Source organism: Diabrotica virgifera, chromosome 8 (assembly GCF_917563875.1).
Source record: "Diabrotica virgifera virgifera chromosome 8, PGI_DIABVI_V3a".
Classification (NCBI taxonomy): Eukaryota; Metazoa; Arthropoda; class Insecta; order Coleoptera; family Chrysomelidae; genus Diabrotica; species Diabrotica virgifera.
In genome coordinates, this window is record NC_065450.1 from 58,251,042 (window position 1) to 58,278,952 (window position 27,911).

The window sequence follows — 27,911 nt, forward strand, 5'->3', positions numbered from 1 at the left end:
ATGGAACTTATAAAATATGGAGGAAAGGAACTGAAGGAAAAAATACTATCACTATTGAAAAATATATGGAAGGAAGAGAAGATGCCAGAGGACTGGGAGATAGGGCAGGTAATAACAATACATAAAAAGGGAGACCAACAAATTTGTGAAAATTATAGAGGAATAACACTACTAAGCACAACATATAAAATATTGACTTTGATAATAAGAAAAAGATTGTCAAAGATCACGAAGAAGAGAGTGGGACAGTACCAATGTGGATTCACAGAAGGAAGATCAACAATAGATGCTATACACACAATAAAACAAATAATGGAAAAAGCAAATGAATACAAACTGCAATTAGAAATGCTATTCATCGATTTCAAACAGGCATTTGATTCGATTAAGAGAAAACAACTAATGATTGCCCTGGAAAAATTAAAAATCCCACATAAACTCAGAAAATTAATAAATATGACAATGAGAACTACCAAAATTAGCATAAAGACGCAAAGAGGCGAGACAGATGAATTCATTATAAATAAAGGAGTGAAACAAGGGGATGCCTTATCCACGACACTGTTTAATCTAGCTTTAGAATATGTACTACGAAATATAAACAAAGGAAACCTAAGAACAAGAGGTGGACAAATAATCGCATATGCAGACGACATTGTTATTATTGCAAAAAATAGAAACATAATGAAAGAAATGCTAGAAGAAATAAAAGAGAAAGGGGAGACAATGGGACTCACATTAAATGAAGAAAAGACGAAAATATTAAGACTAGGGAAACCAGCAATAAAAGGAAAAACCAAAATAGGAAATTCGGAGTTTGAAGATGTAGAACATTTCAAATACCTAGGAGTGACAATAAGCAAAACGGGTGAAAGAATACCAGAAATAAAAGAAAAAATATTGGCAGCGAATAAAGCTTATTTTGCAAATAAAACACTACTTAAAAGCAAAATACTGTCTATTAAAACCAAGATGAGAATGTATAACACCATAATTAGACCAATATTATTATACGCAGCAGAAACAATGACGATGACTAAAAAAGATGAAGAAAACTTAAGAATAGTGGAGAGAAAGATTATGAGAACCATACTGGGACCAATCAGAACAGAGCAAAATGAATATCGAAGCCGAACAAATGCAGAGATTAAGAAAGTACTAAAAGAAGATATCGTGACCAAAATAAAGCAATGCAGAGTTAGATGGTTAGGTCACATCTGGCGGGCAGGAGATGAAGCAGTGACATATGCTATGATAGAATGGAATCCAGGAGGAAGAAAGAAAAGAGGAAGACCAAGATCAAAGTGGTTGCAAGAAGTTGAAGAAGACTTAAAAAACGCAGGAGTCAGAGAATGGCGGGGAAAAACTAGAGATAGGAAAAAATGGAGAGAAAGCGTTAAGAAGATAACATAAGCAAAAGGGACTGATCCTCCTAAGAAATAGGATCTAGAAAGCTTACGCGACTTAGCCCCATATCGGGGTGTACAGTCACTATATATAATATATTACAGGAATACCAGATAGTAAACACCTTTGTCTATCTCGGGTCTAGTATAACTAACGATGGTAACTGTGAAGCAGAAGTTCGGAGACGTATTGGTATGACAAAAAATGCGATGAGCCGCCTAACTAAAGTTTGGAAAGACAGATCTATCTCTCAAAATATCAAGATGAGACTGGTGAATGCCCTTGTATTCTCAATATTTCTATACGGAGCAGAGACTTGGACTCTTCGCGCATGCGAGCGCCAAAAAATTGATGCCTTTGAGATGTGGTGCTGGTAAAGAATGCTACGCATAACTTGGACAGCTCATAGGACAAACGTTTCCATTCTAAACCAACTCAGTATTAAAAAAAGGCTGTCCACAATATGTCTGCAACGAATTCTGCAATTCTTTGGTCACGTGGTTCGCAGAGGTGACGACAGTTTAGAGAGATTAATTGTTTCTGGAGACGTTCCGGGGAGAAGATCAAGAGGACAATCACCAACTAGATGGTGTGACCAAATAAAGCATTCAGCTGGAAACTCATTCTGCGAAGCTCGTAGAGCAGCTGAAGATAGAGACCAATGGAGAAACATTGTTAGGAATATTGGAAGAAATCACGATCCTCAGTAATGGGGAAACGACAGGAGAGAGAGAGTAGTATTATGTGGGGGTAAATGATAAGATAAAGAAAGTTGAAGAAAGGGGAATGAACTGATAATAAATAGATGAATGGACAGATGCAAACTGAATAGAGTAGGCTAGCAAGAGATGCAATAGAACGACAACTTGACACTCAAGAATGGATACGGCCAATTTGCATGCCTGTCGAAGACGGTAGCTCAAAGTAGATAGTGATAATAACTAAGAAGGGAAATATTAAAATAAGAATAATATATATTCTGAAAATGAATCATCATCATCATCATCATACAACTTCATCTGTCCACTGCTGGACATAGGTCTCTCCCATTCTTCGCCAGTCTTCACGGTTCTGTGCTTCTTGTTGCGATTTCTTGGATATTCGGTTAATGTCGTCCACCCAGCGTGTTGGTGGTCGTCCTCTGCTGCGTTTGTCTTCTCTTGGGCGCCAGTCAATTAGTTTTCTGGTCCATCTTGAGTCTTTCAGTCGCGCTATGTGACCTGCCCAATTCCATTTCAGCCTGGCTATACGTTCAACGACATCAGTAATACCTGTTCTTTTCCTTAAGTCTTGGTTCCTTATTTTGTCTTTTTTTTTCACGCCGAGAATCGATCTTTACATGCACCTTTGTGCCACTCGCATTTTTAGTGCTGTTGTTTTTGTGAGCGTGAGAGTTTCTGCTGCGTATGTCATAGGAAGAACGCATTGGTCAAATGTCTTCCGTTTCATAGCTGTCGGGATGTTGCTCTTAAAGATGTCTCTTAGTGAACCATACGCCGCCCAAGCAAGTGTTATTCGTCGTTGAAATTCGCAAGTCTGATTGTCCTTGCCTATTCTGATTTCATGACCGAGATATATGCACTTTTCTGTCAATTCTACCACTTGATTTTGGATGGTTAGGTGTTCGCTGGGAACTAAATTTGTCATAAATTTGGTCTTACTAATGTTTATTTTTAGTCCTATTGTTGAAGATACGTTTTCTAATTCTAGTAGCATTTGTTGTGCTTCACCCAGATCTTCAGTAATAAATACTATATCTTCGGCAAAACGCAGATGATTGAGCATTTCTTCATCTATTTTTATTCCTCTATTTTCCCACTTTAGCATTTTAAAGGCGTATTCGAGGACCGCTATAAATAATTTAGGTGAGAGAGTGTCGCCCTGTCTCACACCTCGCTTGATATGAATTTCTCTGGTAGTATCATGTAGTTTTACACGCATTGTGGCGTTTTGGTATAATGTTTGCACTAACTTTGTAAACCGGTAATCTATTCTACTATTGTTCAGAGCAGTTATAATGCTGTCTAATTCCACAGTGTCGAAGGCTTTGTGAAAATCTACGAAGATAAGCACCAGTGGTGTATTATATTCTATCGACTTTTCTATTAAGGTTTTTACTGTTTGTAGGTGATCGTTTGTTCCGAATTTTGAGCGGAATCCAGCTTGTTCTCGGGGTTGGTAGAAATTTAACTTTTTTTCTAGTCTTGTCGTAATTATTCGGATAAACATTTTATAGATGTGGTTCAATAAGCTGATTGGTCTATAGTTTTCTAGGTGCGCCTTGTCTCCTTTCTTGTGTAGTAAAATTGTTACTGCATTGTTCCATGTTTCCGGTATGCAACAATCTGTTAGACAAAGGTTAAACAAAATTTTTATTTGGTTGAGAAGGGCACGTCCACGTATCTTTATAGCTTCTATTACGACTCCATCTTCTCCTGGCGCTTTGTTGTTTTTCACCTTTTTCATTGCGTCCTGGATTTCGCTTATTGTGATCTCTGGCATGAGCTCTGAACCCTGGTTGATAACTTTGCGTGATGCAGCGGCTTCTAAATTCTTTTGGTCTTCTCTTTGGCTTGTAATATAGTTCTTGATAGAAGTCTTCAACTATGTGTAGTAGTTCTTCTCTATTTGATGTGGGGACTCCTTCTTTGTTCTTTAGTCTGTGTATTTCGCATTTTCCATTGTTTAGCCGTCTTCTCAGGACTTTCAGACTTTTATTCTCTTCTATAGTTCGCTAGACTTTTTCATTCTTAAATTTACTTAAATCTTTCCTTACAGCTTTTGATACTTCTTTGTTTATTTTTCGCAGTTCTCCTTCGTCAGTGCTTTTGATTCCTTTGATTTTTCTTCTAGTTTCCATTAGTTGCTTTATTTCAATGGTTATTTTTTCGTCTTGGGGTCTTTTAGTGCAGCATTTTACTTGAGCCTCTCTAATAGCTTCTACGATATTTTCGTTTAGGGCATCTACATTATTCATGCATTCATTGTGTTGTAGGATTTTATTGATATTGCCTTGGTATTCATTTAAATTCGTTGGGTCAATCCATATTGGGTTGGCTTTCTTCCTAATCATTTTGGGTCTTTCTGTTATTAAGTCTAATTTTAGTTTGGCTCTTACCATTCTATGATCGCTGCTTGTGGTAAAGCTATTAAGGACTGTGACATCGTTGAATATATATTTTTTGTCACTGATTATGTAGTCTATCTCGTTTCTGGTCTTACCATTCGGGCTTTTCCACGTCCACCTTCTGTGATCTTTTTTAGAGGAGAAACTATTCATCTGGTATAGATTTTGTTGTAATAGAAATTCTAGTAGTGTTTGGCCACGCTCGTTTCTGCCTTTGGATCCAAATTTACCTAGTGCTGTTTCCTGTTCATCCTGCTTTAGACCGATCTTTGCGTTAAAGTCGCCGCATATAATCGTGTAATGTGTTGGTGTTTCTTTCAGTGCCGTTGAGATGTCATCGTAGAAGTCTTTAATCTCCTCATCCGGATGGTCCGTTGTTGGTGCGTATACCTGAATAATCTTTATTTTATACCTTCGATTTAGCTTTACAATTAAATAGGCTACTCTTGTGGATATACTTCTTGTAATCACTATGTCATCTGCAAGTCTTTTGTGTATAAAGGATCCGACTCCCCCGATTGATTCGGTTTCACTACCTATACTATAAAATATATGCCCTGATTTTAGTGTTGTTAGGTTTTCTCCATGTCGTCTTACTTCACTGACTCCAGTGATATCCCATTTTACTTTTGACATCTTGATTTCCATTTCAGTGACTTTTTCTTCAGATAATAATGTTCTGGCATTGTAGGTAAAGATAAAGAGTGTTAGAGGTTTTTTCGTCTTTCGCGTCGTCAGTTTTTTGTCCCCCCCTCCCCCCAGAATTCTTGGGACAGACTGATAAATCAGTGTGAGAGTTTAGATTTCTCGCTATACTCACCTGGGGTACATCCGCTTTTGTTTTAAAATCTGACATTTTGTTGGGAGGTATTTGCCTTGAAATACCACGCTGGCAAGGCGGGTTGGTGAGTTTTTAATTCAGCCGCTTGTGTTGGGATACACGGCATCTCTTAGTAATCTTCTTATTAAAACAAATCCTTTTAATAATTAAAAATATCTTTAGCAAAACAAAACTACGTTTGTTTATAGTAAATACATTCGACCTACATTAGCAAATATCGGTGTAACAGTTTAGGTTTGACCAAGGTCGGTTTAAAATAACAATAGTATTCATTATTTTTATATATTAGTAGACTCAGCGCTTTTAATCAAAATAATCTTACTTTCATTATAATATATCAAAACAATAACAAGAGAATATCGATGTTTAGTTCTAATTCCATCGCGAACAGTAAAGTAATTAAGATTTGAGATCCCAAAGGGAAAACATCACAGCTACTGAGAACTAACGTACCACCAGCTCTTTACCGTTAGTACTCTGACTTATAGAAATAAATGCATCTACTGTGAAAAGAGTTATTTCATCAACCCTTAGGGTAGGGGGTAACCACCCCTAAGTATCCAGGGTGGCTCAGAAGTCAGAAGCCACCATACGCTCATTGTGAGTACCGACGCTGTTTGAAGCCGCCCGCTCCGGGTCAGACGCTTCTAGGTTTGTGATCTTATACTACCCCTAAAATCGAGGGTGGCCAGCTCCGCCATCTTCGCCGTACCGGAAGTATTCTTCGTCGCCTTGGATGCCGTTCTGGACTTCATCCGTGACTCTGGACAAGAGACCCTTAGCAGGTACTAGCTTCCCGGGTCAAGAAGTTCCTGGAATCTGCGGGGGCAGGGATTGATTTACTTTCCTTGATAGGACTATCCAATGGAGTCCAAAGGACTCCAAAGGAGTTCCTACCCGCTACCCGTGAAAATGAATAAAGGAAAATAATTCCTAAAGAAGAACAAATTAAATAAAACTAACAAATCATGTGCGCCAGGAAATGATAGTCGATCATTTTCCCAGGTATCTTACACTGCTGTCAAAAATTTATCATTTTTCATCACTTCGAAATGCCTTTGGAAAATGCATTTCCTTATTCGATAATGCAATTGTCATTTCGCCATCATCATTTTTGTTCATAAAGTCTCCTAATAAGCTTGGATATCACGTACAAAAAAAAGTTGATCAATAGCAAGCTGAAAATTTGTTTATAGCTTAACGGTGTCTCGTCGGACGAACTTTGATGTATGGGAACACTGGAATGGGGGGAAGTTCTAATTGTGGAACGTGTCATCCTGACAAGTTTATGATTGTGAAAACTAGCAGGTTGTTTTTAAGTTTATTTAATAGCAAACTTTATATAATATATGAAATAATATTTGTCCGACAATAATATTGGGCATTTTAATATGTCCGACACGTAGAATGTGTCAAATGACAGGTATTATATTCGAGGCAAATAGCAGTCTGATTTTTGCATGAGAGTTTAATGGAAGGGAAACAAATCAATTGGAAGTTCTGTCCGACAAAATACATGTGACGTTTTCGTATTCTGACGTTTCAAATTTTTAACCTGTTCCATAATTAAAACTTTCCCTGTTCCAGTGTTAAGATTTTAACGTTATCTCACCTCCACCAGGTGGGGTGGGGAGGTCGTGTTTGGTGTCATTCGATAGATTCTTGAAAACATATTTTTTCTACGAGCGTGCAAAAATGTCTACTTTCGCGCACGCATTTTAATTTAGAAAGTTTTACTTTTCCGCACGCGTGTTACTTTTCCGCACGCGTTTTACTTTTCCGCACGCGTGTCAATTTAGATATGTTAATATGGCCTTAAAGTAATTATAATACATGCAATAAACTAATATCTAGATATTATTTACTAATTTATTTCAAATATATCTTATTGTTATTATGTTCATGTTTTAATGAAATTAACGCGAGAATTCGATGAAATAAAATAATTTTGACATAATATTCGAAAGTCAAATAAGTAGACAATAACAGTGGTTTTGAATCGTCGTCATGGAAACCAAGATAGTCGTCATGCTAACCAATTATGCTGAAAGTTTGGTTTTGACAACCTTGTCAAAGAATTAATCTGTGTATTAGTCCAGAAAGCCACTGCGCATCCGCTAGGAAAAATATTCTAATTCGGATTTTTTGCACAGTCTTATTAAAAAAGGACTCCTTTTAACAAATTTGCATGTTGCCAGGACCAAAACGTGGTCAAAAATTTTTTAAACGTTTTTTTTTTGTTTTTTCCTAAAATAATTTTTTTTGCATGGAAAAAAGTTTTTTTAGGTTTTTTGGATCATTCCAAATAGAAAAGGTCTTTAGTAACTTTTCTCTAAAAATGATAGTTTTTGACATATAAGCGATTAAAAATTGAAAAATTGCGAAATCGGCCATTTTTAACCCTCAAAAACTATGTGAAAAACTGAAAATTTGAATGTTGCCAAGGTAGGTAGATATTCTTTAAACTGCAATTGATGAAATTCCGAAGAGTTTTTTGCAATACAATATTCAAAACTCCTTTGTTTTTTAATTGCTAATCAAGCGTGCGCGACACTATTTTCCACCGACAGTATGGTGCAAATGAAAGGAATAAATTCGTTATTTCGTAAACGGGCGACTTTAAGGAAAAATCCCGAAACAGGTCGATTTTTATTTTTAAGTTATGATATTGAGGCATATATGGTATACTAGTGACGTCATCCGTCTGGGCGTGATGACGTAATCGATGATTTTTTTAAATAAGAATAGGGGTCGTGTGGTAGCTCATTTGAAAGGTTCTTCAATTCTCTATTCAGTAATTTAAACATTTACATAATTATTTATACAGGGTGTCCTTCTACTTCTTTTTTTGTCAAATAATTTAATTTAATAAACATTTTTTGGACACCCTGTATAAATAATTATGTAAATGTTTATATTACTGAATAGAGAATTGAAGAACCTTTCAAAGGAGCTAGCACACGACCCCTATTCTCATTTAAAAAAATCATCGATTACGTCATCACGTCCAGATGGATGACGTCACTAGTATACCATATGTGCCACAATATCATAACTTAAAAATAAAAATCGACCTGTTTCGTGATTTTTCCTTAAAGACGTCTGTTTACGTAATAACGAATTTATTCCTTTCATTTGCACCATACTGTCGGTGGAAAATAGTGTCGCGCACGCTTGATTAACAATTAAAAAACAAAGGAGTTTTGAATATTGTATTGCAAAAAACTCTTCGGGATTTCATCAATCGAAGTTTAAAGAATATCTACCTACCTTGGCAACATTAAAATTTTCAGTTTTCACATAGTTTTTAAAGGTTAAAAATGTCCGATTTCGCAATTTTTCAATTTTTAATCGCTGATATGTCAAAAACTATCATTTTTAGAGAAAAGTCACTAAAGACCTTTTCTGTTTAGAATGATCCAAAAAATCTAAAAAAAACTTTTTCCATGCAAAAAAAATAATGTTAGGAAAAAAACAAAAAAAAAAACGTTTAAAAAATGTTTGACCACCTTTTGGTCCTGGCAACATGCAAATTTGTTAAAAGAAATCCTTTTTGAGTAAGACTGTGCAAAAAATCCGAATTAGAAAATTTTTCCTAGCGGATGCGCAGTGGCTTTCTGGACTATATGTATTTTCATATTAATTAGAGTAATTGATTAAGATTTGGTCATTTTTTAAAGACTCGTAGAAAAACTATTGTTCCTAACGCTTGCAGAAAGTCTCTTTTCCGCACTCGACATTTTGCCGAACTCCCGCTTAGCGTCGTTTGGCAAACGGCAGTCGCGTGCGGAAAAGTATGACTTTCTGCACTTGTTAGTAAAATAACTATATTAGTTTTTGGGTCCAATGTTCATTTCGTGAGATATTTAACTATCACGCTATTTTTGACACACCCCATATTATATAAATCATGAAGTAGTCATAGTCAAATCTGTCTGAAATTTTGACATATTAATATATTGACATATTTGACATTAGAAATAAATAAAATTTGATCTGACAGATATATTAACATGTATGTCGAATTTTTGTACAAAGTTCAGATAAACAATGTCAGTTTCCAGATTTAAATTACTTTTGCCACCGAAGATATTATCTACTCAATCTATGCGTTTCAATTATGACAAATCGCGAAAAAATATAATTTTATCAAAAGCTACGAAAGTGATAGTCCAGGGTTTCACAGGCAAGAGTGGAACGGCTCATGCCAAATTGTGTTTAGAATATGGAACACTTATTGTAGGTGGGATAAATCCTAAGAAAGGTGGACAGAAGCATTTGAATTTGCCCATTTTTGCTACAGTAAAAGAGGCTAAAGCAGCAGTTAAGCCAGAAGCAAGTATTATATTCGTACCACCTCCCACTGCGGCAGCGGTAAGGATCAATTTCAGCTCCAGGAAATAAGATTTCTGATTTTTTCGGATTTGGATCTACTGTAATCCAGACTGCTAAGTATTTCATTTTGTCCACTTGTTCGATATCTTCATTTTTTATCTGGATCTTTGTTACGACTTTACCCTTCTTACTGATCACCATGTTTTGTTTATTATTAAACCAAACTGTTCTCCAGTATCACAAATTCAGTGCCGTACGTGATAGTACTCATCCGCATCGGGTAAAAATTTTTGGAAAATATAAAAATATACATTATTTTAAGATATTTTCCAAAAAAAAATTTGCGGATTACCCATTTGTTTAAATTAAAAACGACTTTAAAAATTGAATTTTCCCACACATAACCTTGCTAATTTGAGACATTTTTATAAGATAGCCCCATAGTATATGGGGCTATGAAGTATATATTTGTAGGTACTATCTTATTTATATCATATGAGTACGGTATAATTTATCATTTTTATTAAAATACTGGATTATAATGAAAATATTTCTGAAATTCATCAAAATTGTAAATTTTCTGTGTTGTCCTTTGGCGTTCCGTTGGCCATATTGTTATGATATTTAATTTATTTACGAAATTTAGATCAACTTATGAGAGTGGCTGTGCGAGGTTGCCAATTTTTGTTGTAAGTTTCTCTATATGTACCGAGGTATAATTATTTTATTGTATTATTGTACGTTTTATTATTATTTTTGGGGAGGTATGATACAGTTTTAAAAAGTGATTAGATAAAATAAAAAAAATGTCCATTAAGGTACTGAAATATGGACATACAAGTGGAAAGGTTATTTCCAATTTAAAAAAATATGGCTATATTCACAAAACTGTTACTCATACCAAATATTTTAAGGATCCACAAACAAGGGTTTGTACAAATCAGGTAGAAGAGTGTTAAATTCGCTTTAAACAATACTTGAGAAGACTTGGCGTAATGAGTTCCCTGTTTCTACCTTATATGGATGCTAAGAGTATAATAGTCGAGGAAATTAAGCATTTTGGCTCGCAATTTTTTCGTCCAGCATGGATTTACTTGAAATTTTCACAGAAGGTAGAGAATAGTCCGAGGATCATTTTCAATATCATGCTCAAGTATATTTAAATGGGAAATAAGCCACAATTTTACCTAAAAATGATTTTATTAACGTTTCGAAAGTCGGGTGTCGTTGTCAAAATACAAAATAATACTAAATAAACAAAAATGTTGTTGCTTAGTAAAAAATTCTTCTAATAATTTATTTAATCTGACTCATTTATATCGGCAATTCAGACACGTATTATACATTTTAAAGTAGACGTTAATAAAATCATTTTTAGGTAAAATTGTGGCTTATTTCCCATTTGAATATACTTGATTATAAAAATGCCACAAGAAAATAGCTTCAGAAAAACAATATCATGCTGCTGTACGCTAAAGCCTTGGGCTGGTTGCCACCCCATCTCGTGGGCGGGAATTTTTTATTACATTTTAACCATGTAAATCGATGTAAAAAGTAATTCTAAGAAAAAAATGTTTTTTACATTTTCTTCGTAAAACTAATTTTTTTAGAGTTATTCGCGCTTGAAAGTAACAGTTTTTCGACGAAAAAATCGACATTTTTAGAGGGTTTTTTGATAATATCTCGAAAAATATGCATTTAATCAAAAAAACTGTAGATATCAAAATTATATCTTTTAGTAACGCAAACTAAATTCTTTTTCTGTAATATCTTTAAGATCAATACAAACCGAGATACGGCATGTTAAAAGTTAGTTTTTTTCGTCAAATGAATAATTTGAAATATTCAAAGCCAAATAACGGAAAAAATTTGCATTTTTCGAGGAAATGCTTAAAAAATATTTTTTAAGTATACAGTTAGACATTTCAAAAAATAACAATAAAAAGTTTCTAGCCTGAAAATTAAGCGACTTATGATTAAAAAAAGTCGGTACCTGCTTTTCTCTATGAAATAATCAGTGAAAACAACCCTCCTAATTGAAAATTGTTCTTCACCTTTTTATAATTCCTTTTATATTTGTATTATGAATACACCCAAGAAGTTTGACCTATCTAAAAGGTCTAATTTTGGAAAAATTGGAGTATAAAGAAGAATTGATTTTTTGCAATTTCTCATTTTTCACCACTTACTTCAAACTATCTCCGAAAATACTGGAGATACGAAAGAAATAATGGGCTACTAAATTGTAGTTTTTTAATAGCTAAAGTTCCTTTGTTCATAAATTTTTATTACAGTGAACAGTTAGCGAGATATAGCTGTTTAAAACCTCTATTTACGAGCAAACATCCCTTTATCCGAGCCCTTCAAACCCACCCTAATTAAAAACTAAGGGATCTTACGGAATTTAGTTTACACAATCTTATAACTCTTCAAAAATCTTACAAAGTCGTATTTGAAAAAACTTGTTATCGCTAAAAATGAAGGACCTATGTTTATAAAACGAATTTTTTTTCGAAAAATTCGAATAGTCCGCTTATGGATAATTTTCAATGTACGTATAATACCACAGAACCGTTTCGTATAATGAAAGATGACAAAAACCTATTTGTATTTGTATTTGTACATATTTGTAAATTCGTATTTTTGTGTAAATAAATGTTTTTGTAATTCTTTAATTCTACTTTTTTTCTGTATAGATCTATTAAAATATCTACTTATAAAAACTGTAATGTTATTAAGGGTACTTTTTAAGGGTTGAAATATTATGATATTATATCCTAGAGTATAAAACAATCATTATTTAACCAATCAAAACCAAATTTTATCCATATTAAAGTTTACAATGTTTTTATATAATTTTTGAAAATAAGGGGTAGTTTACACCCCTAAAAATAATCAACGCCTTTAAGCATGATATAGAATATGAAGTACAGGGTGAGACGATCCTAATACCAAATATTTATGTAAATCGATTCAAGCCGAAATTATTCTTTTAGGATAAGTAAATGTTTTATATATAGCTCCAACAAGGGTGGTTTTAAGGGTTGAAATATTATGATAGTATGTCTTAAAGCAGAAAACAATAATTATGTAACTAATAAGAACGAAATGTTGACAATATTAAAGTTTAATATGTTATTTTATAATTTTTTACAATTGGGGTAGTTTTCACCCTTAAAAAAACAAAAGCGTAAACGGCTCAATATAAAAAATGAACTAGAGGGTGTAATGAGCCTAATCCCAAATTTTTGTACAAGTCGATGCTGGACGAAAAAATTTCAAGGTTTTGCCATTTTTTCAGCTTCATTTCCTCGACTAATAGTATAAGGTAAGGCATATAGATGCTCGTACGGGCGTCGGCAGCTTATTTCACGGCCCAATTTTGATTAGGGTAAGGTAGGTTTCGTTATGTTTCGTTATGTTCCTTCACTGAGCCGTGAGATAACCTACCGATGCAGGATTGCCATATGAAATTTCTGGATCTCCCTAGACAGGAGCTTCAATTTTCCCTAGAAATCCCTAACCCAATTCACAAGCACAGAACATACAATTGTTTACTATTCCGTGTATGATAGAACAAAAATAAGAAGAAATTGTCATTGTCAACTGTCAATCCCAACAAAAAAAGAAGAAAATGTCATTGTCAGCTGTCAATCTCAACAGAAATAGAAGAAAATGTCATTGTCAGCTGTCAATCTCAACAAAAAAAGAAGAAAATGTCATTCTTAGCTGTCAATGTCAACAAAAAAAAAAGAAATTTTCATTACCATTTGTCAGCTGTTAAACTCAACAAGAAAAGAAGAAATTGTCTTTGTCAGCTTGAAACACGCTCAAAGTCCCACCGTTTAAATATTTGAAATTCCGACCCAGTAATACTTTCGCTACGCCCTGTATATCGATCTTCCGCATAGGCAGAGTATGGCGTTATTCAATTCTCACGGGATTTGGATGTTTATTTCGGTTCTTGCGATTCTTTGAAATTTGGTGTACAAAGGTGCCCCAAAATTGTTGATATCCTACAAAATTGTAAACGGAATATTTTTCAAAGAGGTTCCACGTTAAGTAGGGACTCAGAGTATTAAAAGGTTTTTATGATATTTACAGTCTTTTTGTGTTCGTCGGTATATCCAAATAGCTAGAGGAAGAACCCCTGCTATGCTGTAGACTGTTGCAGTCTAGAAGATGAAAGATTTTTATGATATTCACAGACAAGAATCCTATTGTATGTGTATTGCAACAGGAAAGGCTTAACCTAAGTCGAGGCTTTTAGTAAAACTCTGAAATATTGTTTCTGAGGACTAACTGTAATATTCTGAGTCATCGCATTTCGTGTAAACTCAAGGGATTTTGTTATTGCGAAGTTTAAGTATTTGTAATTGGTTGAAAGTAAAACCATCATGGCGTTCGAGGGATGTCTTGAGAGTTTTTCTGACCATTTGATTGGTAGAGAGATATCTGGTATGATTCCTATTGGTCTAAGTAGGAAGTCACTTTTTTTTGGAAGAAGGAACCCAACTTGAGAAGGATCGAGTTAGCGGTCCTAAGGAGCAGTTCCGTAGAAGTCACCATCAAGTGAAGTTGAGTGATGAGTTCCACCAGGGCCATGGTCATGTGAGTTGAGTTCCATTGAGTGTTTCGGAATGTAGTTTTCCAGTTTCCCAGCCGGCTAGGATGATTCCAGCCCGGCGAATGTGATGGTGTATCGTGAACTCCGGCGATTTTCTCGCTGTTTCTAAGCAAATCGTCGTTATCATTTCATACCAATTTTGGTACCCACTAATTTCTTTTAAGCAGTCAGAACCAGAAGTAGGAGAGAAGAGTTTCAATTTTCTCATTACTATGTTTAACAGTGCAGTTAAAACATGTAGTATGCTCACATACTTTATTTTGGTCAAAGTTAATGAACTTTCAATAATCATGTTCGAGTCTAACTAAATGATTTATGTTCGAGTCTTAACTAAATAATTTTATTCGAGTAAAAGTAAAATTTGATCCAGTTTAACGAACTTTTAAACTATTTATCTTCAAGTGAAAGCTGAATTTTTCTCTAATAATGTTTGTTTATAAACAATGTACTGTTTGCTGTTTGCTGTAACTAACGACAGTGACGTGTTTCGCGAGTGCAATAGCGCCTTGGACTTTCGAATCAAGCTACGAGGAAGAAGCCAGGACACTAATTGTTAAGGTATAATTTTTATATTTGTAAAACTGTTTCGTCTCATCTTTGATTAATTGGTAATCTGGTCTCTAATTATAACAGAGAGATCAGAGATTAATTTTTTTGTTTTTAATAAATAATGTTTGATTTTCAACATACAATTTATTTTCTTCCCTTCTCTCTTGAATCGTAAGAACATTAAAAATTGACTGAGTATAGAATTCTGAATAAATAAGGTAAGTTACGTTATAATATTCTGTATATTATGTATATTTTTTTATTTGACTATTTTCTGTTTTATTTTGATTTAATACCATTTTTCTTTTAATATTTGTTTTTTTTGTATAAATTCTGGTTCCTTAGGTAACCAGTGGCGCCCAATATTTTATTTTTTTTCTTTATTTTTTATTTCACATCCATATTCCGATTTTTCTATCTTTCTAATTTTTCTAAGCTAATAAGAGTATATCATAACACCTTATAAGAATCCACTTTCTTAAATCTCTTGATGGCTTGAGCAACCGAGGTACTAAAGAATTATGTAGCACGAATTTTGTCCAACTCTAATTAAATCTCTTTGTTTATCTAATTTGTCGTGTTACAAGCTGTCAAACTCAACAAAAAAAATAAGAAAATGTGATTGTCAACATCAACGAAAAAAGAAGAAAATGTCATTGTCAGCTGTCAATGTCAACAAAAAAGAAAAATTGTCATTACTGTTTGTCAGCTGCCAATGTCAACAAAAAAAGAAATTGTCATTGTCAGCTGTCAATGTCAATTTGTAACACAACATTAAACGTCAACAAAGTTGAAGAAAACTGTATTGTTAAATTTGAATTCTATATGTTTAATTACTGCAATAGTAGGTGGCGCTAGCAATAAATATATAAAAATTATGTCACACTTTAAAAATCCCTAGATTTCAAAGATAAATCGAGAAAAATAGAATTCTATTTTGCTGACGTCACAAAATAGAATTTCATAATGGGAGAATCGACGGTTGCTAGGCAACGTGATGTCACTAAAATAGAATTCTATTTGGCGTGCTCCCGCACTTGGTTTGGTTAGGTTAGGTCCATTTTTCCACTTAAAATGTTAAAAATGCGTCTATATTCGTTACTTGTAATACTAAACATTTTTATAGATTTGGCAACATCCAGCAACGTCACATGTAATTATCAATATGGCGGTCTGTATAAAATTCAATTTTCAAAGTCGTTTTTTGTTTAAACGATTGGATAATCGCAATTTTTTTTTTGAAATAGCTTAAAATAATGTATAATTTCGTATTTTCCAAAAAATTTTACTCTACGGCACCCACAAACTGTGTTTAGTATCGTGTGTAGGTCTTTCATTGAATATATTATGAATTAAATGTATTATTAAATGTCTTACATTGAATTTATAATAATATATGTTTTTTGAAGTTATACTTCTTTAGGCGCGATTGAGATTGAGGGTGAATTTATATTAATCTGCGCGCATGCGCACACCGACAGTATGGTATTAGTCGTTATACGGGCTCTGATTGGGTGTTGAAATGATCTGTCAATAATAAATAATTGTTCAATATGAAGGTAAACAAATCTATAATACATATATTAGTTTTAATATTGTGAGGACAGAAACAAAAAAGTTTATAATTGTAGTGACTTTTAAATAGTTTTTAAAAGCAACAGGTACATAATAATTGTAAATGTATCATAGGTACCTACCTATTTGAACCTACCAAAATACATAGTATGTAATACTTTTATTTACATACTTTGATTACCATCAAAATTTCTATCAATATTCACCTAATATACTGTTTTGTTACTCTATGTTTTATTGTATTTTTTCAATTCTAAATCATTTCAATTCAAAATTAAAATAATTTGATTTAATTCACAAATGTCAAAAGTTTAATCCGTTTAGTTAGTCGATCTTCGCACATAATGACACATTGTCTCCGTGGCGAAGCGTTTAAGGCGAATGAACCCCAATACCAACCGCGCTGATAAGCTGGTTCGAATCCCAATAGAAACTTTTATTTTTTTATTTTTTTTATACATTTCATGATTGTAAGTATATTTATTATATAATTTTATTTTCAGAAAATATGTATTTAGTTAAAAAAATTTCCGACAATTAATTTTCAGAAATCATTTGTAGCATGTTTAATGTGTTTGTGTGTGTTTTATTCTTTTATTATTTTAATATTTGGCACTGTTTTAATAAAAATGTTTGAGAAGTAGTAAGTATAAATTAGTTTAATATTTAAATAAAATATAAATAAAAAGTATATTAATTTCGTTTAAATCATATAATAGAAGTATAACTTCTTACGTGCTTACAAAGTACACACACATTCTTTTTTATCTACCTTTTTGTCTGTTCTATATATTCCATTATTATAAAATATGTTGCCTAGTTAATCACATGCTCAGAGTTCCATTTTCATTATTTATTGTCATATCTCAGTCTTCGCTTCTTTTATTCTTACCTTCATTTTTTGTGTCTTTCGATGAGATGTCCTGTCGTTGATTATTGATTTTTTTTTCAATTTTGTTGTCTTTATTCATAGATCTTATAGTGCATCAGAAAATGTATGTTACTTGTTATGCATTTTTAGTTTATTCTTTGTCCGAATTATTCCCCAAATGTCTCTTTTGCTATTTTTCTTTTCTTTCTGACAATATTTGTATATTCGAGGATGTAAATTAAAAGTTTTGTTCTAGGCAATTCTTGAATCAATAATGGCCGAAATACCATTAATTGTGGTTATAACCGATGGAATACCCCAGCACGATATGGTAAGGGTTAGGCATGCGCTGATAGGGCAGACCAAATCAAGAGTAATTGGTCCAAATTGTCCTGGTATCATTGCTTCAGGACAATGTAAAATTGGAATAATGCCAAATGCCATTCACAAACAAGGTAAAAGTTTTATTCTGTTCGAAAATATACCTACTTTAAAATAATGACTTTTGTATAATATATTATAATTATTAGGGAGCGGATTTTATGCTAAATGCATATTGCATGCATATTTCACATATTTAAGAACTTTACTAAATTTTGATTATTTTTAAAAAACATGCATATTTTGTGCCTATTTAAAAACATTTAAGTCAAAAAAAAAATTAATTTTTTAATTCTACACAAAATATTTCCCCGCACAGACTGTTCTATAATGATGAAGGATGGTTTACCGAAAAATCCGAATTTTATTTACTTTTATCATATTTAGTAGGTACCTATAATTCTGGTGATTCTTTTAAATCCCCTATTGTTAAGAGAATTTTCACCTTTAAGCATAGTTTTCGATTTTCTAACGGTAATTATTAACGGAACATATTAGAGGTGAATTCCCTGATGTAAATGTACTAATAAGTAGCGTAAAAAAAGTATTCGTCAAAGGTATTTTACGGGTTCAGTTGTACAGGAACAAATTACCTAATGTACCTTTACCTCCCGACCCAGCACTGACTAGGTGGGAAACTTGGTTGGAAGCTGCAATTTTTATGCTGAACATTTTGTCGCAATTAAGGAATTGCTTTTTGAATTTAACGCCAAAGACAGTGCTGCTATTATAAAGGCACAACATATTGTTAAAACAACTTCATTGGCAAATCAGCTAACTTATATCAAGAAGCATATAGTTTTATAGGAAAAACCATAAATAGTTTAGAAAAGCGGAAAATATCTTTAACAGGGTCCGTCGAAATAGATAGAAATTTTAAAGCAAACATTTTGAAAGTTCCCGGTGAAATCAGTAATTCAGTTAAAAAGAAATTAGAATTGGTACTAGAAAAAAATAATAGCTTTAAAACTTTTTAGGATATATGCGAAATTTTTAATGGAAATTTTGAAATTGATTTTGGTGCAGAATTTTCGGCTTTAACAAGTTATTTTAAATACGCCCCAATTACTTCTGGTGATGTTAAAAGGAGTTTTTCAAGTTATAAAAATATTTTATCTAATCAAAGAAAATGTTTCGTCGTAAAAAAATTGGAAAAACACATTGTAGTGAATTATAATCTAAGATATATATAGTGATATTGTTGTTTTATTTTAATAGGTAACTATTGGTATCAGTTTTTGTAAAAAATGAGAATAAATTGCATATTTTATAAAAAATAATGGTTTTATTTGAAAGATAATAAATAAGATTTCCGCCCCCCCCCCCTTATAAAAGAAGAAAAGAACCCACTAGAAAAGAATAGAACAGAAAGTTTGTGGTTTCTCGAAGTGCGCATTTTTGAATTTTGTGCATATCTTGCGCATATTTCGTAATGTTTTACTGCATATAGATGCGCATATTTTCTCAAAATTGATCGCATATAAATTCGCTCCCTAATAATTATTTTTGATTATTATATAAAAATAATCTTACTTGTACCTTCAAAGAAGACCGTCGTATATCATAATGTGACATAAGTTTTCAGAAATGGTCATTTAAAAATCTATATAAAATATATAGCTTTATACTTATATATTTTATATAGATAAAATAAACTTTACAAACACATAACTGCAAACAGGCTAAAATTTTGGATTTGTCAATCTCATAATTTTCTAATCCTAATTTAAGCCATAATCTTTTTGAGTTGTGACATTCTTCTTATAAAAAGTGTTCAAGAAAAATATTGGATGTTTGGAGACAATTCAACTTTTTTATTAAAATTGTATTACTTTTTTTTACAAATGTATATTTGTCACAAAAATAAGTATAAAGACGCCATGGTTAAAAACTAAAGAAATACTATTATTCTGCAGTAAATTATCGTGAAAATGACTTGTCTTTATTTTAAATTTTTTCTTGCAATAATACACCTTCTTCATTGTCTTTGGCAAAAGTTAACTTTAGCACAGTTTTTTTGCTATTCGAAACAGTTAGTTCACTCTAGTTTTTATGCGGTTCCTGCGCTTGCAGAAACTCCTAGCAGACTGCGCAGTAGACTAGGAGGAAAATGTTGCTGTTGCAAGATTTAAAATATTCCGATAAAGAATATTCCAAAATTATAATAAAATAATTATGATTATCGATTTTTTTCAAAAAGCTGAAAATTAAATTCATAAATGGTAAAATCCTTTACGTACACACTTGTATAAAATTTGAAAAATAATATTTTCTGATTATTGATTGAATGTATTCAAACAATTAATCACAAGTAACTATCTAAATTGGTGACATTTGGCAACAGTGAGTAGATCTGGTTTATTTATGTATGTTTATTCCAAACATAACCTTATAAACAAACAGTTGTTTATTTAGAGTTATTTATTATTGTTTTCTCATATTTTGCAATTGTTAAGTTGGTTTACTTCGAATTTAATGTGCATTACTGTGGTATTTCTCCAGTTTTCTAAGAAGGTTGGTGATTTTGAATTGGGATTATGATGAATTTAACCCAAAGGCAATGTGTGTGTTTATTTATGTGGCAAAATTCCAGGCACCATAAAAATTTGAGTTTCTTCCTGTTGCCCATGGCACAGCCCCATGGATGAAAATCGGTAAGAACGTAAATTCTATTTAATATCATTGACATCATTTTTGACGTGCTGTCGTTTTAGGTTTGCAGAATGAAAAGAAATTGTTCAATGTGATAAACTTTCTATGAACAGTCCTCAGTGTTGTTACATTAACTTTTAAATATGCATCTTGAGGAGCAGGCCTTTGCAGAAATACTGAAAAGCGGGTTGCAAAACAACGCAAAATAAAATAAACGAAATATGTCTTGGAATGATAATTTTGTAATTCTGTAGGCACATCTATTGAGAAGTTACAACCAGTGGCAAAGTGCCTTAAGGGAATCTATGACATATATAATTGAAGGTATGAGTATATGTTTCAAATCGTTGGATGATTCTGAGAAAGTGTAAATTTTTTTCATGAATTTGGTACATAACCGTCTTTATCTAAACTCTAAAAATCATTGACATCTGTTTTGAAGAACCATGTTCCTAGAAACCATTGATAACAAATATAGACGGTTACCTCTGCATTCGTTGTATCATCTTACTACTCTATCCATAGTGAGTCTAATTTTTAAATCTATAATAATTGTTTACGTGCTGGTTTCATAAAGATGCTTCAAAAATCTATATGGGCCTTACTAGGCAGCACAGCCATGCCTTTAATAGTTTTTCCAATTATATTTTCAATATGCTTATTCTAGTTAAGATTGCGGGACAAAAAGACCACTAAATATTTGAGTTCATTTTTAGGTATCAGCATTGGCTCTACAGCCCATGGTGGGTCTTGGCCTGTTCCAGAATCAGCTTCCACTCTTTCCTATCCTTTGCTTGGCTTTCCAATTTCTCACTCGAGCATGAATTTTTGGTATATATGGGATTATATTGTGATAACGACCAGATCTATGAAAGAATAGTATGTTGTTAAAGAAGATTGTGGTGACACTATTCATGAATATCTGATAATATTGGTTAATGTGAATGGAGTCCAAAATGGGGTTTAGGCTGTTATATAAAAAACTAGGTCATTAGCATATGGAAGTAGGGCGACATTATCTGGTATTAAATTATGTGAATGAGGAGAATTAAACCTAAAAACTCTATTTATTCTGCTAATCAATATGAATTTAATATATTTTAATATAAAACATATGTTATTCTTTCTAGGGACACCTCCTCTGAAGGAATTACAATTATTTGCCAGTATGTCAAATGAATTTTCAACATCAGTCATACTTTCATGAATTTATTGATGAAAATAAAACTAGGTATAGTCTGTTCGCTAAACTCAGACACAACTGGCTAGATATTTTATTCCGTAATTTTGTTAATTTTAGTAAAATTGGCAAAAAATAGTTACTAAATAGTAAATAATTACTAAATAGTTAGTAATTTTGCCAATTTTTGCAAAATTGGCAAAAAACAAAAAAATTACCGACTAAAATATCTAGCCAGTTGCGTCTGAGTTTAGCGAACCGACTATACATGATTTATTATTTACTTCTAAGGGATTCTAAGATACTATGTGTAAAAAGTCCAATATGCAGTGATGAGCATGCTAATAACTGGCAAAATATGGGATATAACGCCAAAGATGGGAAACATGGGATGCATTCTGAAGTAAAAAGAGATGAAACTGAGAGAAATTATTGATATAAACATATAAATTAACATTGCATTACATAGTTTCCCACCTTTAGACGTATCAGATGAGTATGAGAACTGTCACTGTGCCAGGAGAATTTTATAAAATACTCCTGTCACAGAGATCTAAAGGTGGGAAACTATGTAATGTTATCGTCGGCTAAGAGTGTTAACCTGCTAACTCTATTTTTCACTGTGAGTGATATTGGGGTAGTTTCTAGGTCTGTGTACCTTCATACCATGTCCCACAAGCCCGCTGGTTCCACTGTAGTTTAGAGATAGCTATTTCTAAACTACATTGGTGTCGGCGGGTTTGTGTGGTGGTGTATGAAAATACACGGACCCAGAAACTAGCCCAATATCACTCAAAGTGAAAAATGGAGGTTAAAACTCTTATCCAAGGTTATGTTAATTTATTCGTTTATAACGATAAGTTCCACTTCTACAAGTTTCATCTCTTTTTATCTCACAAGTTAATATGTTTTCCATCTTTTGCGTTATTTTGCCGGTTATTAGTGTGAGTGCTCATTACTGTATATTTACGATTCTGTGATTTCTCAATATGATGCTGAGTAGGTATAGATCTGAGTAGGTATATAGTAGGTATCTACAACCCTTTCAAAACAGAAATTTATAAGTTCATTTTATGTACCTATTAAACTTTATTTTAAGGATGAATTTGAAATGCTTGTAGGGAATATATCTGTAAAAAATAAAATTGGTATTGTAAAATTGAAATTCTCAAAATATAATTTATAATTCGAATGTATTATTATTTTTTTCCTCTATAGAAAAGTCCTCTTATTAGTTTTCTCATTAGCTCTTGACAAGACATCAGTACTTCGTTTTTTAGATTTCTCACAAGGATTCAGATCCGGAAGATCCTGCGTAGACGCCAGTACTTACTTAATTACTTATTCCTCTTCACTCCATGCGGAGCATAGGGCGTCAACTGTCTGCCTCCATTCTGTCTTATCCTTTGCACTGATCTTTATTTCTGTCCAGGTTTTCCCAATAGGGCTTTTCATTCACAGTCATTTGTTTCGAGCTTCTGTCATATGTTGTATAATCCGTGTATATTCATAGGTATAACAGAATAGATTAGGCCAGTTCGAAAAATAGAGTAACGCAGAACAGTTCGGGTTGGTGGTCTATCTTTCTCTCTCTACTGGCGCTCAGCTTTCTCTCTCTAGCATATGATGGCTGCCGCCTCTGTGTAACTGTCGTTCCATTACTCCCACCTCTTGGTAGATACGCTCACACTCGCACGACAGACAAAGATAGCTAGACCACCGTACTTGATATCAGCGTTACACCCCGATGCATTGAGTGGCATATGACTAGCCTGATCTATTGTTGACATATCTCTGTGTATATTAGTATTATACACAGATTATACAACATATGACAGCAGCTCGAAGCAAATGACAATCAATGAAAAGCCCTATAGCATTAATTTCTTTTCCACATTTCTATGGGTCTACCTGGTCTTCTCTTTCCATGTGGTGTATATTCTAGGGCTTGCCTCGCTATGTCTGTGTCAGGTCTCCTTAGTGTGTGCTCCATCCAACTCCATTTCCTTTTGCATATTATTTTAGATATACATAGGTTTCTGGTTAGTTCTTGTCCATAGCTCTTGGTTTGATATACGGTTTGGCCAGTAAATGTTAAGAATCTTCCTTAGGCATTTATTTATGAATACCTGCATCTGTCCAATACATTTTCTTGACACTTTCCAAGTTTCTGCTCCATATAGTAATACAGTCTTCACGTTGCTGTTGAATAGTCTTTCGGTTTTAATTGTCATCTGATGTGAAGACCACATTTTCCTTAGCATATTGAATGCGTTTGTAGCGTAGACGCCAGTATTGTACTATTTATTTCCGTACTAAGACAAATCACAGAAAAGGCCATCGAGTACAATAAACAGCATATCTATGTTTTACCTGACAAAGGCTTTCGATCGCATCCAAGTCGAAGACGTCTTACACTTACTGTATAGAAGATACATGCCAATCAATATTATACGAACCATCGAAAACATCTATTTCCATAATCGAATACAGGCAAAGATAAATGGAAAACTAACACAGTTTATACCAGTACAAAGCCGAGTCAGACAAGGGAACCCGTTAAGCCCACTGCTCTTTAATGTATCTAATAATGGACGAAATAATAGAAGCAGTATTTAAAGATCATGGTTACAGAATGGGGAACAAAAAACTCCAAATATTAGGTTATGCAAACGACGCCGCATTAATCGCCAAGACAGAAGACAATCTCCAGATTAACACACATCTTCAATACAACAGCCAAGAAATACAATATCAATATATGATAATATCAGCAGAAAAAACATATGTATGACATCTAAATACCCACTACGAGGTAAAATCGAAATTGATGGGAAAATATTAAAGCAGGAAGCAAGGTTTAGATATCTGGGAATAGATATACCCAGTTACGGAGATGTTGAAGAGGAAGTACTACAAGAAAGCTTAAAAGCAAGTAAAGCGCTGGGATCTCTTAATCTCTTCCAATCTGGAAGAACGAACACCTAAGACAAGACACAAAAGCAAGAATCTATAAAGCAGCATTTCGACCTATATTGACATACACGGCAGAAACAAGACCTGAAACATCTAAAACGAGACGACTACTAGAAACAACCGAGATGAAAATACTTAGACGAATATCAGGGAAAAGTCTATTGGATAGAGAGAGATGCGAAAACATAAGAAGATCATGCAATGTAGAAGACATACCTAAATGGATGAGTGACAAAACGGAAACTGGAGTGGAACGAACACATTAGTAGAATGGCAGAGGATAGGATAGTACGAATAGCACGAGATAAGTCACCAAATGGATGAAGAGGTATTTGCAGACTAAGAAAAAGATGGTGCGATAATTTAAACAATTTAGGAGGCTAATATTGAAGAAGAAACAGTCTTTAAAGCCTACCTACAAGAAGGAAGACTCCTCTTGCTACGGCGCGTCGAATAATATATCGCTTGTACTATCCCGGAGAATTTAAAACCGTATTTCCGATTGCATTTTTAAAACTGGAAGTCCTTTGCCAAATATCTCACCTTTAGTACCATCCTTGGATTATATAAGCTTTCATCCGACACCTCATTTGTCATTCTATCTGGTTTAATGACTGAGGAGTTGTGTTTACGGACAGACGGACGTATATAATTCAACGCTTTCACATTTTTTTCAAAACTGAGTGAAAACAATATTTCTTTAGAAATCCATAAATATATTCGCTAATAATGAAACTAATTTGCAGTGGTTATAGCCAACCTTCATTAGTGGAGTAGGCATTAGAAGAAGAAGACCAATGAAGATAAAGTAGAGCCCATTGTTAGACTAAAATTTTGTTTATATAGAAAAAATTATTTAGTTGAAAATCGTAGGTATAGTATTTTTACTACAAAAACGTTATTACGTAGGTCAAAATTTTTGACGTAAGAGAACTGTCAAAACATTAGAATGTGACTTTTCATTATTGCTATGTTTATTATAAACACGGCAATAATGAAAAGTCACATTCTAATGTTTTGACAGTTCTCTTACGTCAAAAATTTTGACCTACGTAATAACGTTTTTGTAGTAAAAATACTATACATAAGGTGCGTTCGCGGGTACAGTTGACAAATTGTCGCCGACAATTTCTAACCTCATTTAATATAAATAATATCGTTAATAGATAAATAAACAAGGTATATTTACTTTTAATTAATATTAATAACTAATTATTAAATTATAATAGGTAAATATACCTTGTATATTTATCTATTAACGATATTATTTATATAATTTTAAAGTGCGCATGCGTTTTGCTGCTAATTTGTCGCCGACAGGCACCCGCGAACGCACTTATTATCTCAATGAATCCATTAAAGCTGATACATTTAGTCTTCAGAACAACAGTAATAATTATTTATGAAACTATCGATAAATTGTCAAGAGCTTCGTAAACGTTAATTGTAGAAAAGTATTCCTTATTTCGAAAAATCTATTTCAAATTTGTCCTATTTATTTTCGAGCAGTGTATCAAAAATAATGTTGAGCAGTATAACACACGCTGTTATGCGCTTGCGTCCGGCTGCAAGGTCTCGATGCGCAGTGGGAAAAATGGAACATTTTTTCATAACGTACTTCACGGCAAGTGACTATACTGATTGTTGTATAAACCTATATACTGTGACTTTAGCATGAGTAAACCACTAAATCCTTGAGACATTTTCTTAATTTGAAATAATTCCAACTGGATTTATTTTTTCAACCAATTATTCCAACGCAATTTATACCAGTACAAAGTGGAGTCAGACAAGATGACTCGTGCTGCTCTTTAATATAATAATGGACGAAATAATAGAAGCAGCACGTAAAGGTCATGGTTACACAATAGGGAACAAAGATTAACACACAGATCGTCGGAAGACGATCTCCAAATATTAACACACATCTTCAATACAACAGCCAAGAAATACAATCTGATAATATCAGCAAAAAAAACCAAATGTATGACAACATCTAAATATTCACTACCATGTAAAATCGAAATTGATGGGAAAATAATAAAGCAGTCAGCAAAGTTTAGATATCTGAAGTACGACAACAAAGCTTAAAAGCAAGTAAAGCGGCGGGATCTCTTAATGACATGATTTGGAAGAACAAACACCTAAGACAAGAGACAAAAGCAAGAATCTATAAAGCAGCAATTAGACCTATATTGACATACACGACGGAGACAAGACCTGACACATCTAAAACGAGACGACTACTAGAAACAACAGAGATGAAAATACTCCGACGATTATCAGGGAAAAATCTGTTGGATAAGGAGAGAAGCGTAAACATAAGAAGATCATGCGATGTAGAAGACATAAATGGATGGGTGACAAAACGGAAACAGGAGTGGAACGAACACATTAGTAGAATGGCAGAGGATAGGATAGTACGAATAGCACGCGATAAGTCACCAGAAGAAGTATTGGCAGACCAAGAAAAAGATGGTGCGATAACTTAAACAATTTAGGAGACTAATATTGAAGAAGAAACAGGCTTTAAAGCCTACATACAAGAAGGAAGAAGAAGAAGAAGAACCTCAATAATTTGTAGATAGTTGGGTTCAAAAATTCAAAAAGTTTTATCTATCTATCAGCGAGGTTCCTACAGCCTCTGCCGCTTCTCGCATTTCGACCGCCATCGTTTTCTGTCCATCCATTCGTCTTCTTTGATGGCTCTATCTTTCATGATGTGCCGTACATTTTCTTCCCAGGCAACTGAAGGTCTTCCCCTTCTTCTTCTTTGGTGTGGTATGTAATTTAAAGCTTTCTTTCGCCATCTATCTTCATTCATTTGTTTCACGTGACCATACCACACTAGTTGTCTAGTTTCAATTTTATCTACACTGGAATATACAGTATGCGTCCTCCTTCTAATATCTTCATTCCTGATGTGATCTTTCTTAGATATACCACAGGCTCTCCTTAGATAATCCATTTCTACTACTTCTATTCTTTTCCTATCTTTTTTTGTCATCTGCCAAACTTCAGCCCCATAAGTCATAATAGGCTCTACCAAGGTACGATAGATTGTCAATTTCGTTTCTTGCCTTATATCTTTAGACCACAGTAGAGAGCTCAGAATGTTTACCGCTTTTTTGCCCTGCTGCGTTCTCTTTTCGATGTCTCTTTTTGTAGTGCCTTCTTTAGATATTATAGATCCGAGATATTTATATTCATTACATCTTTTCGTGGTTCTAATTTCTAACTCTGGATCTTCTTCATCATCCCCTATTTTAAGATACTCTGTCTTTGACATATTCATATTGAGGCCCCATTTTTCATATTCTTTCTTTAGTTTTCTAAACATGTAGTCCATGTCTTCCTCATCATTCGCTACGACTACCTGATCATCTGCAA

The 27,911-nt window shown here is 33.4% G+C and overlaps 1 protein-coding gene and 1 long non-coding RNA gene across 2 annotated transcripts in view; both read left to right on the forward strand.

The window, feature by feature from the left end:
• The first annotated feature begins 9,366 nt into the window (after positions 1 to 9,366).
• LOC126889286 (succinate--CoA ligase [ADP/GDP-forming] subunit alpha, mitochondrial-like) overlaps positions 9,367 to 27,911 on the forward strand; it is a 32,826-nt gene continuing 14,281 nt past the window's right edge. Inside the window, exons 1-2 of the mRNA XM_050657411.1 lie at positions 9,367 to 9,749; positions 17,589 to 17,787. Of these exons, the coding sequence (XP_050513368.1) occupies positions 9,426 to 9,749; positions 17,589 to 17,787 (523 nt within the window). The 5' untranslated portion in view covers positions 9,367 to 9,425. The remainder of the gene's footprint in view (positions 9,750 to 17,588; positions 17,788 to 27,911) is intronic.
• On the forward strand, positions 19,725 to 21,592 carry LOC126889287 (uncharacterized). Its single transcript, XR_007699971.1, has 2 exons — positions 19,725 to 20,367; positions 20,428 to 21,592. It is a non-coding gene; the product is annotated as an uncharacterized LOC126889287 (long non-coding RNA).